Source organism: Rutilus rutilus (assembly GCF_951802725.1).
Source record: "Rutilus rutilus genome assembly, chromosome: 14".
NCBI classification, from domain to species: Eukaryota; Metazoa; Chordata; class Actinopteri; order Cypriniformes; family Leuciscidae; genus Rutilus; species Rutilus rutilus.
The window spans coordinates 11,392,612-11,407,772 of NC_140219.1; the positions used below are offsets into that span (position 1 = coordinate 11,392,612).

General features: G+C 36.8%; 2 protein-coding genes across 2 annotated transcripts; one reads left to right on the forward strand and one right to left on the reverse strand.

Annotated features, from left to right (window-relative positions):
* Positions 1-41: 41 nt before the first annotated feature.
* LOC311303640 (transmembrane protein 179) lies at positions 42-4,374 on the forward strand. Its single transcript, XM_084430212.1, has 4 exons — positions 42-1,523; positions 2,086-2,223; positions 2,607-2,685; positions 2,805-4,374. Exons 1-4 carry the CDS (start codon positions 1,201-1,203, stop codon positions 3,015-3,017), a joined length of 753 nt encoding a protein of 250 aa, XP_084286338.1. The 5' UTR covers positions 42-1,200; the 3' UTR covers positions 3,018-4,374.
* Positions 3,051-14,821, reverse strand: sfxn5b (sideroflexin 5b). Its single transcript, XM_084430211.1, has 14 exons — positions 14,668-14,821; positions 11,863-11,931; positions 11,612-11,689; positions 11,501-11,527; positions 11,369-11,423; positions 9,308-9,333; positions 8,955-9,008; positions 8,675-8,731; positions 8,327-8,392; positions 7,953-8,043; positions 7,116-7,231; positions 5,616-5,701; positions 5,330-5,447; positions 3,051-5,165 (listed from the first exon to the last, which is right to left on the reverse strand). The coding sequence occupies exons 1-14, from the start codon at positions 14,722-14,724 to the stop codon at positions 5,088-5,090; spliced, it is 978 nt and encodes a 325-aa protein (XP_084286337.1). The 5' UTR covers positions 14,725-14,821; the 3' UTR covers positions 3,051-5,087.
* Positions 14,822-15,161: the final 340 nt, after the last annotated feature.

The window sequence follows — 15,161 nt, forward strand, 5'->3', positions numbered from 1 at the left end:
GTGAATTAATAAACTAAATGAGAATTATTATTTTTTGGGCGATTTTTAAAAATACTTAATGAAACTACATTTCAGGGGAAAATTAAAGAGCATCTACGCAAAACTTCACATGTAACAAACAAGGGAGCAAAATGATGACAAGATTAGGAAAATTTGATTAAACCTCAATAAGTAGGCTACACATTTCTGTTTCTGGAATCTGTCGCATATTTGTTAAATAAAGAGATTTAAGAAACGAGTCTGTTTCAAGAAATGTGAAAGAGCTGTTTATGGATATAAAATAATAAAAAATCCAACAAAATAAAGAAACTAGAGATATAGGCTATTCCATAGACTTCAGTATATATAAAATTGCCTACTAATGTAGGATAAATTATACGTCAGAAAGTAAAACAAATATTTGATCCCGAGTCCATCAACTCAACGATTTTAAGTGTTTGCTCATTATGATGGGACGGACACAAATGATTTACATTCTTAAAATGAAATGACTCAATATGTCATGCGTTTCTACCTGGACAAATTTGATGCATCAAATGTCACCTTTTCGTTTTATTTCTTTTAAAAGCTGGTGGGTTTTAAACTTGCAATTTTTGGAATATAAAGTGGATCTGATAAACTATGCCAGGCCGCTTTTGACATTTCCATTTGTAAGAACAGCTAGTGTAATGTTTGATTTAGAGACAAATGACCCATTTGACGGATGACCCATTTGTGGGTTGTTGTATGTTTGGGCTGTAATCGGCCTTACGTAACGCAGCGCTGATCCACTGACCGAATTAAGCTTTAGGGGTGTGGCTGTGGCGCTGCCGTTGTCATGGAAAACCCCCAACAACACCCAGTTTTGCTGACATTTGTAAATATACAGTTGAATTAAATAAAGTACACATATTTGATATAAAACAAAGTCAGTTAAGATTGCAGCTCTATATTCGCGCGTACGTGCGGATCGTGTGGTGAGAGTGCGTCATCAGCGTCACGCGCAGCCCGCCGTCACTCAGTCAAAAGTCAGAGCAGAGCTCGAGCTGAACCGTTGTGTAACCGTCCCGCCGTCGGAGGGGAGGAGTCCAGACACAAATACACTGTGTTGTGCTGGAAAATTCCACTGTACAGTTTACATTTACTGTCGAAAACAAACATCGAGATTCCTACAGGTAAGCTACACTCCTCAACCCATAGGCTAAACTACTTTTCGAGTACATGGAGCTGGATCGGCGACTCTTGCTGGCTCACTGCGCCGCCCACACCCTGTCCGTTATCGCTGGACTCTTGGTGGTCGTGCCGCTCGCCCTCAACGGATCCGCTTTCAAGGGGAGGTGCGCGCTGTTTAGTCAAGGCTTCTGGAGGACGGAGAACCTCACGGTGGGCGAAGGAGAGTCCAAAGCGGTCACTCATCTGGTGGTGCAACAATGGGGTCCACTGGCCGCCTGTCAGTTCGCCACATTTGTCGGTGTGTTCACGGTGCTGTACGGCGCAGTTCAGGGCTGGAGGAGCCTGTTCTACCTCACGCGACGGCATGACGAGTGAGTGATAATGTGACTTACAGAAAATAAAAACAAAACATTAAATGGTAAAATTATATATCTTCATAACAGTAGAAACTTGAATTGGCATATTTGATTAAATAACAACAATAAATTAAACTAAGTATTGTTATATAAGTTATATTAATTATATTTTTTAAATGATTAACTAAATAATATTAAATTAGCTATATATACACGTTATATATTTACATTAAATTGTTGTTTTAGATACAATGTAAAACATTTTTTAATTAACACAGTATATTATACTTATTTTAAATATTTATTATTTATATAATATAAATAATACATGTATACATGTGTGTATACATAAGGCATAATTATAATTACAACATTTGTTTTACACCCATAATATATTTTAAACTATATATTATTTTTATTATATATTCAATTTCATGATATTAAAAAAGAAATATAGCATATTAAGCTGAAGTATGTATATAATTAATTAATTAAAATGATTAAATAATTATGTATACGTATCAGAAACTAAACTCTGTTATCCATTGGTTTTTATTTCCCCTTTTTTTTCTTGCAGCACGCTGTTCTCTGCCTTCCTCACACTGCTGCTGAGTCTATGTGTGCTGTTCCTCTCCGGTGGGGCCAGTGTCACCCTTACCCTGGGTCTGGTGTCCTGGTGCGACACTGTTACAGATCATAACACCAGACCCTACAGGTACACCATGCTTTAAATCTGCAAGCTAATGTCAGATTTGCACATGCACATGTAATATTCAACAATATTATTGATCTGCCTGCATTGACCCCATTATATGAGAACTGAACTGAGCTGGACGATGGCATCACGATTTTCTCCAGAGCGGCTATATGATGTGATATACTATATATATATGAACTATGACGCTATTTTCATCTAGAAACAAACTTTGTTGCATTATTTTCCTGTTATCACTGTAAAGCTGCTTTGAAACAATCTGAATTGTAAAAAGTGTATATATATATATATATATAAATAAAGGGGACTTGACTTGGATTAAATGACTACATAATGTTGTTGTTACATAGTGAAATATTCACTGATTCTCTCTTTCTCTGCAGTTGTGCTGAGTCACAGTCTGTTCCTCTATATCTGGACGTTGAGACATCTTCTTTCTACTCTGAGCTCAATTGTGCGCAGGTAAGCAAGCAATTGAGTGCAAGGGACTTGTATTTCGGTCTGAGATCTGTGCCGCAGTTCAACACAACATGCATATTTTACATGTTAATGCATTATCCTAAGTGTGTCTCTCTTTGCAGATCGCTCTGTGGTGTGTAACAACTTTATGGTTGGCTCACTCTATTTTGTCCTTCATGAGGCTCTACCATTCCCACAGTCAGCAGATCAGCAGACCGTGTTTATCCAGGGAGAAGGAACTCCTCCTGGGCCAAACCCAAGCGGGGTCTCAAACCCTAACTCATCATCCGCATCCACACTCGCACCCTTCAAACACTCCCAGTGCTTTTATTTAGCCATACAGTATTCATAGAAGTTGCACTTTGAGGTTGATCAAAGCTCAGTTTTATTGATTGGAAAGAAGGAACAAGAAGATTGATCCAAGATTAGCGTAAAAGGGAATTAACTTCTAAACTCTCAGTCCCCACAGTTGTCATGCATGTTACATGTTAAAATAACCTCAGTCATCTGAATTATCCTGGGAATCATTTGTTACTTTTTATGCACTTGTCATGTAGCTTGTAGTTCTTACATTGAGGTAAAATATTTTGTGCACTCCCAGTCTTTGCCTGAACGGATGTCAAAGGATCCTCAAATAGATATATGATATATTTTGCATTATTAATGCATCATTCTTATCTTGCATTGCAAGATGTTGTCTAACGTTGTATATTTAACCATATAATGTGAATTTTAAAGGGATAGTTCACTTTGAAATTAAAATTTGTTATGTTTTAGCTTACCTCAAGGGCATCCAAGATGTAGGTGTCTTTGTTTCCGCAGTAGTTTCAATTTTGATGTTCTTGTCTGTCAGTCATATAATGCAGGTCTATGGTCACCTGGGCGCGCGCGCCCTCAGATCACTTGGACGTGGTTGTGTACAAGAGGTAAAAACGATATAAATACTGTTCGTTTTCACACACAAACCGCTCGTTTCATGTCTTAGGCCATCAATGTGTACTTACGATGGGGAATTGTTTAATTTGGACTTCTCTGTGCATGCTCTTTGAGGTGGTGACCATAGACCTGCATTATATGACTGACAGACAAGAACGGTTTGACCTAAAAATATCAACATTGAAACTACTGCGGAAACAAAGACACCTACATCTTGGATGCCCTTGAGGTAAGCTAAAACATACCAAAATTTTATTTCAAAGTGAACTATCCCTTTAAGTGAATGGGAAGGAAGGACTAGCCTGTTGCTTGTGCTCAAGTCAGACTCATGCTCGTTTTGTACTGTGAATGTATACGCTTACAGCGTGACTTTTTGCATACCATATGCTACTGTCGCTCTAGCCAGACGTTCTTTTTCTAATCCGATGAAGGTTTTTTATATGAGGCTGTTTGTGTTGATGCAACCTCCTAGTTCAAAATCCACTTTTGCTGGCGGGAATTCAGAGACGGATAAGCTGGAAAAACATGCGATGGAATGTCAAGAATGTTGCTCATCCTTTTTGAATTCCGACCCTTTGACTTGGAGGATTGTTGTGAAACACAAACGGCTGAATAAGAAACAGGAGGGATATGAGTGAGAAATGTTGATTTATGGAAATGCAATTATTTTGGATGTGTGTGTTTTATACTGCTGTTTGTATCCAGTATGTCCTATTTATAAGCTCTTTTCACTTGAGTAAAGGTAATACAACATGGTGTTTTGATATTAAGCCAATTTTGTTTAACAAAAGTAAAATAAAATATATTGAAAATCATTTGAAAAGAATTATAGTAAAATCAAACAAAAAGAAAATGATATTTATCAAAAGTTAATACCTAACTATAAAAAATATTCAATGTTTAAATCGACCACATAGCCTCAGAAATAGTACAATTTTCAAACATATAATTGTGTGTTAATATTGCAATAGAAATAGTTTTAAAATGTTAATACTTACGGACAAAAAACCATGTCCATGTACACATAAAAACAACAAAAAATAGACATTTTTTCAGGGTTTTGAAAAATATTAAGTGTGACATGCAAATAAACAGTTAATTACAATTATATTTTCATTAAAGTGCATTCACTGACCATATAATAACAACAGAATAATTTAAAGCTGCACTTAACTACTCTCGTTATTCATAATTAGTTTTATCAACATTAATATATAACTTTTTTTCTTATTATATGACAAAACCATTTAATAAAAGGCCTTGTTTCCTCCCTGTCGTAGTTGTCAGTAAAATGGTAAATAATGTAATTATTACTTCATTAATAGTTCTATAAAAACGGATAAATGGCTCAGCAGTTCAGGAAAGGGTTACTATTGCTCAGAATGCATTTTCCTCAATACTGTTTGCACGTGTTATGCTACACATCCTTGGCAATCTCAAGACAGCTGATTAAACTTCTCTCTCTTTCATCACAGTCCCTTGTTGTAAGTCAGCACCTTGCAATCTGTTGCCATGGCAATTTCCGGTTCAAGGTGAGATGCCTCGATCTGTGAGGAGCAAAGAATGATTAGCAAGCAATTCCCAGCTAAAATATTTATTATTCAAAGCACACACACACACACATCCGAAAAGATTAATGGCAAGAGGTCGACAGACAAAATGAAATCTGCTGCAGCAATTGTGTTGAAGTGATGCAGTGTTGCTGCGGTACCTCTGACATCTGTGGGAAGAGGCTGATAGCCAGTGGCAAGGACAGGCCAAAGACGGCCAGACACACTAAACTGTGCACAGGCAGCATCATCCTGCGATGGGCCTGCATCAGGGGAAGCCTGGTGGAGGACAGTGAGAACACACTCTCATGACGCTCTATTAAACAATTATTTCATGAGAACTTAAATAATTAATTACTATTACAATAATATATATATTAGAATTCATAACAATTCATTCCTGTTCAGAGTTGAATTTAAATGCAACTGAAGCAAGCCATTTCATACTTTTCCAAGAAGGCCATTATGATTGGTGGAAGGACAAAGATTGGCAGCGGTAGAGCTACACGCGTCAGAGCCGTCTCTATCAGTGCCTGATAAAAAATGCATTAAAAAAAAAAAAAGATTACTTTTGCAAATTCATGTAATAGTGCAAAATGGTTTGTAAAAATAAAAATATGTCTATAATACAATAATAGCTATATAATATATAATAAGAGCTTTACTTGCATAGATTTGAAAATAGGGATGGGACGGTATGAAAATTTCATATCACGATTATAGTGACCAAAATTATCGTGATTATCTTATCACGGTTTTGTTAAAACGAGATGAAAGTGTTCAAAAAGAACTGATGCTCACACTGAAAACAGTTTAATATTTGAAAATCAACAAACAACAAATAAAACAAGCAGCTCTATGCAATTTTTTAAGCAAGATTATATTCTGTGGCATTTCCTTCCTTATAATGACCGTCGTCAATAGCAACGCATTATAACACAGCGCACATCCATGTATCGCAACGGACGCGCTCTCTCGTTTCATTCAAATACAACTTGCCGTCTTGCGTCTCCGTTTTTGATTGTATTGAAAATGAAATCAGAGTTAATTTATTGTTTACAGAGTTTGATAATATTGTTGTGATCATCTTATCTGGACGATTGTTTTGTACGCTGCACAAAATGGACTCATAAAAAGGTAAGATTTAAAACATTAATCTCAATTCAATATGGCCCCGTAATATTGTAAAAAAAAAGAAGAAAATCGGTGTAATAGGCCTAAGTGTACAATGATATACATTATTATCCCTTAAATTTCATTCTTAATAGTCTTGTTTGAAGTTGTCCATTCGTCTTTGGCTCAAAGCCACTTGCTGCGAACTTTTCTTCACGTTTATTTCAAGTGAGTGACATAAAATATTTCAACTTAAAACAACATTTTATGCCCAATTATTTCCCAGACGTAGTTTTGGTATTGAGGTCAAAGTTAACTTGCCTTGCCTTCGCTATAAACAGTGGGTGATGGTCACACAAGACGACTCGTCTGATTTGAAGTGTTTCCCCCCCCATTGTAGTGACCATCCTCGATTAAGTTTCACTCAGGACTTTTGTAAAAGTTAAAATATGACCACACCTCAGATTTGGTCCTCTTAAAAGGCTGAAAAATATCCCGAGCACGGTCACTGCCTTCCGCCATTCCTTCTCGAATAAAAAATAACCAACATTGCGCGCTGCGCCTGCGTCAGACTGTTACTGGCTGGACAGGATTTACAGTGAGTTATTAAAATAATATAATCAAACACGATAATCAAACACGGTTTTAATGATTATTAAATTTTAAACGATAATACTAACCGTCAGTACATTTTATCGTGGTTTATAGTAAAACCGGTAATCGTCCCATCCCTATTTGAAAATAAAACAATACTAAAAAAAAACACCATTCAAGGCAAAAGAGCCATCGACAAATCAAAGTGGGGTGTCCCAACTGTATAACTAACATACGCACGTGTTTGGCAGCTATCCGTGAGGATCCCACTACATTCCCGTTGCTGTCCAACACATCTATTCCCTCAGACAGCTCATTGTGTCTCATTAGAGCCACGTTACAGATGTTCGCACTGGCTGAGAAGTAAAACATACACAGATCTTAATGATGACCATCCATGCTAAACAAAACCATGACATCCAGTTTCTGTGAAAAGAGATTTGTTCATCTTTATATAGATTGCACTGGTGAAAATAATCTGATATAATGTCCATTTCTAGTTGATTTGGCAATGTACTTGATTAAATTCAAAAGTTTGGGGTCAGTAACATTTCTTTTTCCTTTTATTTTTTGTGTGGAAATAATTTAGGCTAATACTTTTATTCAGCAAGGAAGTGTTAAATTGATAAAAAAAGTAACAATATAGAGACTTTTATAATGTTACAAACTTTCTATTGATTAAAGAATCATTAAACAGTGTATCACAATTTACACTAAAATATTAAGCAGCGCAACTGTTTTCAGTACTGATAATAATTAGAAATGTTCCTTGAGTAGCAAATCAGCATATTAGAGTGATTTCTGAATGATCATGTGACACTGAAGCCTGGAGAAATTGCTACTGGAAAACAGTTATTTAACATTGTAATAATATCTCAGAATATTACTGTTTTAACTGTATTTCTGATCAAATAAATTCGGCCTTGATGAGCATAAGAGACTCCTTTCAAAAGCATCACATAACTTGCATACCTCAAAGTATGTGTCATGCTTTCTTACTGACAGCAGGGGGAGCTTTATGCAATGCAGAATGCTGAGTGCTGAGTCAATCAAAATACTGTATTAATAAGGACATACCTACAGCAGGGAAGGGGATAAACCTCTGTATCAACATTCTGGTGGCAGGGTTAAATTTGCTGGATTTCTGGATAAGTACATTCAGACCCACCTACAAGAAAGAATATTACAGGATCATTTAAATGTAATTTACACATGAAACTGTACAACGGTTATCAAGATGTTTTGGTATACTACAACATTACTACCACTGAGGGGTATTAGATATTTTTATAATCATAAATACATTTTCTTATATAAAATATAATTTTCATATTAAATAGAATTTTAAAGGGCAAACATTTATACACAGCTCATTCAGAGGTTACTTCATAATGGTAAACATGTAAAAAATAAAATGAATCTCAGGCAAAACTTGCACATCATTCACGTACTGCAATTGAAACGGCACTGGTGACGGCTCCCAGGTATCCCTGAAAAAACTTTGAGGTTGGTGTTGGCTAAAGATGACATTGGGGGGGGGGGGGGGGGAAACAATCATCAACATTCAGGTTCAGCAAATGTTCCACAGAAAGCTGTGCACTGAAAAAAATACTCTGAGGTTTTGAACCACAGTCCGATGCAGAACAGCAACAGACGTCTGGCCCTCAGGACACACAACAATGATCATTCAAATGGAATCAAGAAGAAGAAACGCTTCACTGAATGACCATCTGCAAAGGCATTGCAATAGTTAGACCTCAAAAACCTGACCTGAATTACAAGACCATTTCAAACCGTACCTTTGTGGCATTGCGGTTGGCGTAGTTCACGCAGGCATTGTGACTCTGGTTGAGCCACTGTAGGAGAGAAATTCTGGATTAGCTTGACATTTCAACTATTGGTTGATGAAAATGTTTTATTTTCTGTGAAATATATAAAGGAAATCTGATTAAGGACTACTTTAGACTAATTATGTATTTCTGTGAAACAGTGGCTGCTGGGATACTGATGATGATGCAGATCCAGCTTTTATGCTTCCTGGCATTGAGAGGCTCAAATGATGGGAACAAGCCACTTTACCTGCCAGAACACAGTAGAGGCCAAAGTCTGGTTTGGAAGGAGAAGACCAACAACCTGCAAGAGAATCAGTTAAGGATCATTTAACAATTCATATTATCAATTTAACTAGTAACCGACGCAGTGGTATACAGCCATACGCTGGTTAATAATTTACACCTATCTATAGAAACAAAGGTTTATTACAGACTTGAGAAACTCTATACAGATTCCAACACCTCTCATGCTTAAGATGATTTGGATGTCAACACTGGCACAAGAATAATGATTGGCTTCTTTCTCTCATGTTTGCTCTGTATGTGTGGTCTTTGATATATGCACTTTGATCTTTTTTTACAAGCAAACTGAAGACTTACGATTGGTGTTCCAAATGGCACATAGCCTGTGAAATGCATCCAGATAAGAAAAAGAGCAACAACAAATCAGAACAGAGTAAAATAACCTCACTTAATTTTAAACAGTTATTATGGTGCAGTTGTATTATTAGTTGTATGGCATGACCGAACTGTTGCACAAATGCATAACTGCATCCAGAACAACATCTATAATGGTTATACATCTTAACTGATGATTACAGTAAAACTAATAGACAACAATAGACAAGCAGGCTTTCTACAGAACACCTACAGAGGAGGTGAAAATAAATTGAAATTTGAAGCTACACTGTGTAATTTTTTTAAACGTACACTATGTCATTTTTTTCCGCCGCTAGGGGTCGCTAACCTCTTACAATAACAAAGGCGTAGTTTGATGACGCAACACTTGCTAAGAATTATGGATCTTGTCGTCAACGTCAAGCCGACCGATCTAATAATGTTTATGGATGAGTAAATACATCAATGTTTTTATCATGACTGTGATATGAAGCAGGTCGGCCTTGCTAAGAGACAGCTATCAGCTCCACACGCGACGCGAGTCCCGCGAATATAAAAGGAATATGGACATTTCATTCTACCGAACTACACGCAAGTGTAGAATTACAACTCACAGGTCAGTTTATTAGACAAATTAAGCTTGTGAGGTAACGCAGCGCTGTTTCACTTGGTCTAACATTACACTATCACTCTAAACTGCATTTGAATGTGTTGAAATGTATGTGTTAGTTTGTCTGTATGAGACTAGCAGTAAGCTAGATCAACATTAGAATAACATACAGATCATATTCTAACATTTTATCATTGTTGAACTATATAACATTGATTAGTTTTATGTAAATGTGCTCACCTGTTTAATAAAGTACATGTAGGAGCGGTCGAAGTCTCGGACGTGGAGCTCTCGTTTATATACTGTCTATGGGAGCTCTCGGCATCTCGAAAACACCGCGCTGATATTGATTCTCGTTTTAGTTCTCCTTTTTTATCCAAAGTCTGCTTGCCATGGTCCATAATGTTTGAACGAAACAACAACGGCGTGCAAATAGACATTGCGAGCTACACAGTTGTCCACGTCTGTCGCCTTGGTTACTATCAGAGGGCTCTGGTTGCTATGGCAGTACGAGTGGAAACCAGGGACAACGCGGATATGACGCCATTGACGGCGACAAAACGGAAATAAAGAAACGGGACGTGTCTTCGAATTAAATTACAAATTTCTCCTAGTTTGAAAGTTGTTGGAAACAGTCGGGATAATGTAAGTACACACACACACAAAAAAAAAAAAAAAACATAGATATAGTGATTTTTGCTATTTTTAAAGCTAAAAAGTTACATATTGTACCTTTAAGTTGATTCTTAGCAAAAAACACTTTGTTCTTTCAAAATTATATGTGCTCATTAATGTATAATTACTTCTACCAACTAATCAAGTATTCTCATAAGCGTAGAATCTGCCATTTAGAATACATACGAGCGAGTCGCTCGAATGGCGGAAGCCATGTTGCGCCTCCATCTTGAAAATACATTAGCCAAAGAGGGACATACCTGGAATTTCAAGCTTCGCCTTTCGCGTTTTTACACTCAGTGGCACCGTGACGAATGCGAGGGGGAGATTACTCGCGACTGCCGGCAGATTTGAAATAATACGGCCACCGTAGGAGTTAAAACGCCCTCGGAATGGGAGGGGCTAGAAAGTAATATTCAGTTGATAGTCATAAACAATTTCACCGCTAGATGGGAGAAAATCCTACACAGTGTAGCTTTAAAATAACTTTTTTATTTAATATATATTTTAAGAATAAATGTATTCCAGCATCATTACTCCAGTCTTTCCTGTCACATGATCTTCAGTCATCAGATCTTCAATCTTTATCATCAATGTTGAAAACAGATGTGCTGCTTAATTTTTTTGAAATAGTGATATTTTTTGGATGAATAGACCGTTCAAAGGAACAGCATTTATTTTAAATAGAATTTATTTTGTGAAATGCAAGGCAGAGTAGGAAAGGATTTAAATTCACTGGACTCCTCATATGCTCTTACCTGACATGCGGAAAGGCATGAAGATTTTTTCACCGGTGTCGGGGTGAATGATGGCCTGAAAGGAGACGAGTCAGTGACTGTAATTCTAACCATTATTTAAAAGTGAAAGTGAACAATGACCACAAGTCTCACCTGCTTCACCTTCTGAGCCTCCCAGAGCTGAACACAGAATACAAGCAGTTATAAAACACTGCACCACATATGGGCCAGGCCAACTACATACGTTATCTGTCGGAACGTCACCTGGTGATCTGTTATTCCTGAAGGAAGGTTCCCTTGCTTGAAATCATCCAGGAGTTTGATACATTCTTTTAAACGACTCTATAGAGATGAAAGGGAAATCCGAAAGGGAAATGACCTTAGACTTATCCAGAATTATTAATTCTTCATAGCTGTGACTTAATTACAGTATATTTTATGTAAGAACGAAAAGTTCAACGCAACTCATTGTTTTATTCACCTCAATTACAATAACATAGACAAGATTTGCATACCTCCGTCACAAACAAAGTTGAAGGATCAATGATGTCAATGAAATGTCTCAACCTGCCAAGAAATGTGCTCTGAAGGAGAAAAACATTCCTTTAGTTTAACAAACTTACAGCCAGAACCTATAAAGAAAAGATGCAAACAGGACAACCTGCTGACAGCACAAACCAAAAAATGATTAAAACTGGCTGCTTTGTGCCTTAAATTGTCAAGAGACTGTATTCTAATTTTAGTTTAGAGTTAGACTGAAATATTTAAGGGATGTAATGACAACGCACTGACAGTTTGTGCAGAGTGTGCTCAAAGGAGCGACGACTGCCTACATCAACATTCCCACTGCCTCTGAACCCCGGAGAGCAATGCAAGCGCTTTTCTGAGAGCCAACTGTTTCAGAGGCCCGATGGTTGAGCATGCCAAGAGTTTATTTGGCAAAGAACACAGAGTAAAAAAAAAAGGAAGCCTCAATCAACTGCTTCTAAATGATTTATCCAGAAAAAAGGCTCCTGTGTGGCAAATCTCACTAGTCTTTGTAGCTGAAATCCATTTTATCTTACAACGTAAGGTGAAGAGAGCAAAAAAAACTCTGCTGATCTGAATGGGCTTGGCTATAACGTTATTTCTGGGTTACAGACACTTGCTTCAAAGCTGTTGCGGAGAGCTATGTGAACGCATGTGTGCTGGAGAAGACTTGTTAATTATGCATGTGTTTCTGCTCCCCAGAGAATATGCAACACAGTTAGCAGAGATGGAGAAGGAAGAAAACATACACCCATACCCTTCAGCTGCATTGATTTCACCTAAAAACAGCAGCAATAAAAAGATAACTGTGCATTAATGCGCATGTGCTGGATTTTGCCCATAAAAAAAACAATTCGATTTTGATCCAATCTTAGCAGAGAGTGATGAGAGGCACAGATCTAATGAATACTCAGTGGAGCTTTCTCAGGCAAAAGAATGTACCATATGTATTTGCAGAAATCTTGAACTAGCTTGTCCGCAGGGCAGTGATCTTTTGTTTAGAAGTATTCCCAAAGCAGACTCATTATCATGAAACTCATGATTGCACTAAAATAAACGTTTTATTGAGGTGCATTCAGAGACAACATATAACCGGGTGACTAACAAAGGGAAGGCAAATTATACCCTACCATCCTGCCCTTTATTGAATACAATGTGGAAGAAAGGTTTTCTTAGATTAATAGCAGTGCAGTCATAATATCTTACTAAACAGTTTTTTAACAACACACTATTTGTAATGTAATGCACACTGTAATGGACAGTGGGTCAAAAGTATTATATTTATTGCAAAACACACGTGATTTCAGTAATAATCAACTACAATTTTTTGTCCTGTCTACAAAATTAAGTGAAATAATTTTTGCACCATTACTTTTGCAAGCAAAGGAGATAATGTGCAGGTAGATGTGGGTGATTGTATCTGCTAAATGTTTACAATATTATATATTTATAACATATTATTAGAACATTTATGGGGGGACACTTAATATTCAACAATATTATTATTATTATTGTATTATTATTATCTGACTTTACTGATGCTGTTCTATGAGAACTGAACTGAGCTGGATGATTATTTTGTTTGTTTGTTGAAGAACTGCTTTATAGAATATTTTAATATTTGATGATCTTTCCAACAGAACTGAATCAACACTGTGTCGACCAGCTTCACGCATCATTTTCCTGTCATCACTGTAAAGCTGCTTTAAAACTGTCTGTATAGAATAAGCGCTATATAAAGGTGAGGACTTGACATTTATAATATTTAGAAGTCAATTCAAAATCAATACGGAATTCAAGCTATTAGTCTAATAATAGAGATATAGGCTATTAGAAAATAACTTGATTTGTTTAAAAACAACCTGAATCTACTATAATTCTTCATTAGCATATTTTGTGTTCTTTTGTGTGAAGTGTCCTTGAAACTTCCATCAAAACCTGAGCATGAATAATCAGAAGTTGTTAAAAACCAATATGGACAACAGAAATAACTATTAAAACATTATCATACACTATTTTTTGAATGATTATCATTTATGGCAGTATTCACAGTATACATAAACTGGTCATATTCCTGACTCCATGGAATATAATTTGGGTCTGAACGGGTTAATTAGGATGACCGCGGTGTTTCCATGGAGGCAACGGGACTTAAATAGATGGTCATTCATTTGACCGACACGAGCGCGTGAGATTTCGCAAATAACACAATTGATGAGACGATCATTTGCAATCGTTCAGCAGAACTCCCTTTTCAAAAGGCAAAACTTGAAAATCTGAGTTCATCCGGTGTATAACCACCATTTGTTTTAGAAAGAAAATAAAACAGGAAGGAGAGGCAATTTTTTTCCCCAGCTTTCTAGAAAAATTATGAACTTTAATAATGTCCCGTGAAATCACTCCCACGTAATGCAAAAATAAAAGTGATAAGTGAATTTGTATTCAACAGCTTTTTTTTTTTTTTTTTTAAACAAAGAACTTCCCCCAAGTCATTTTCTGATTTTTGCATATAAAAAGAAACGCTATTGGGCATGCATCTGATGTTTAAGGGTTTCTAATATAACGGTGCTAAAACCTCAGTTACGCTCATCACGAACAACTGCATCGGCCAGGCGATATTGCAATGAAGCCATGGACAAAAGGCAAAACGCAAAAAAAGCGCGAGAAACGGGTGACTTTCGCAGTCCAGTGCTGGAGCAATGCAAAGGTATCTGCACACATATGTTGTTTATCAACGCCCATCAAAGATGCCCAGACAAAGATGCACTTTAACATCGCGACAAACTCTTTACCTGCTCGTAACGCGGTTTTCCCAGCTGAAACACCGGACAAGACGCAGATTCCGCCATCTCAGCAGCGGTGGAGTGATGTTAAATAATAAAAAGGTCCATGAGACGGAATTTGTAAGAATAGTCAACTCGGGTACGAAACTAGTGAAGCAATAGCTCGCAGGGGTTCATGGGAAGTGTAGTTTCCGGTTGAACTCAAGACAAAGCAGACAGAGCGCATTCCACACCCATTATAATGGCAAAAGTCTGACATATTTACTTCAAAATGTTTTTTTTTCACTGCATTTTAAACAATCTCCTGGCTTCTGAGAACTTTGAAGTTGGGCAAAATAATTTGCATATAGCCACCATGGTTTCCAACAAAATAGACCTTAGTTGTTAGGCTATTAGGCTACTGTAAATAACAGTCATACAAATAATTAAATTAATGATTCTAAAAGCTCATTTTGTTAAAACCATTTTTAATTGGTTAAAATTAACCTTAAATTAATCATAAA

Bases quoted from the DNA above. Each gene is read 5' to 3' on its own strand.
- LOC311303640 (XM_084430212.1), top strand. From the start codon at position 1,201: ATGGAGCTGGATCGGCGACTCTTGCTGGCTCACTGCGCCGCCCACACC. The intron at 2,224-2,606 runs GTACACCATGCT...CTTTCTCTGCAG, and splicing joins CATAACACCAGACCCTACAG to TTGTGCTGAGTCACAGTCTG. The intron at 2,686-2,804 runs GTAAGCAAGCAA...CTCTCTTTGCAG, and splicing joins CTGAGCTCAATTGTGCGCAG to ATCGCTCTGTGGTGTGTAAC.
- sfxn5b (XM_084430211.1), bottom strand. From the start codon at position 14,724: ATGGCGGAATCTGCGTCTTGTCCGGTGTTTCAGCTGGGAAAACCGCGT. The intron at 9,009-9,307 runs GTAAGTCTTCAG...ATTCTCTTGCAG, and splicing joins TGCCATTTGGAACACCAATC to GTTGTTGGTCTTCTCCTTCC. The intron at 5,702-7,115 runs GTGCGTATGTTA...ATTTTTTATCAG, and splicing joins CACGGATAGCTGCCAAACAC to GCACTGATAGAGACGGCTCT.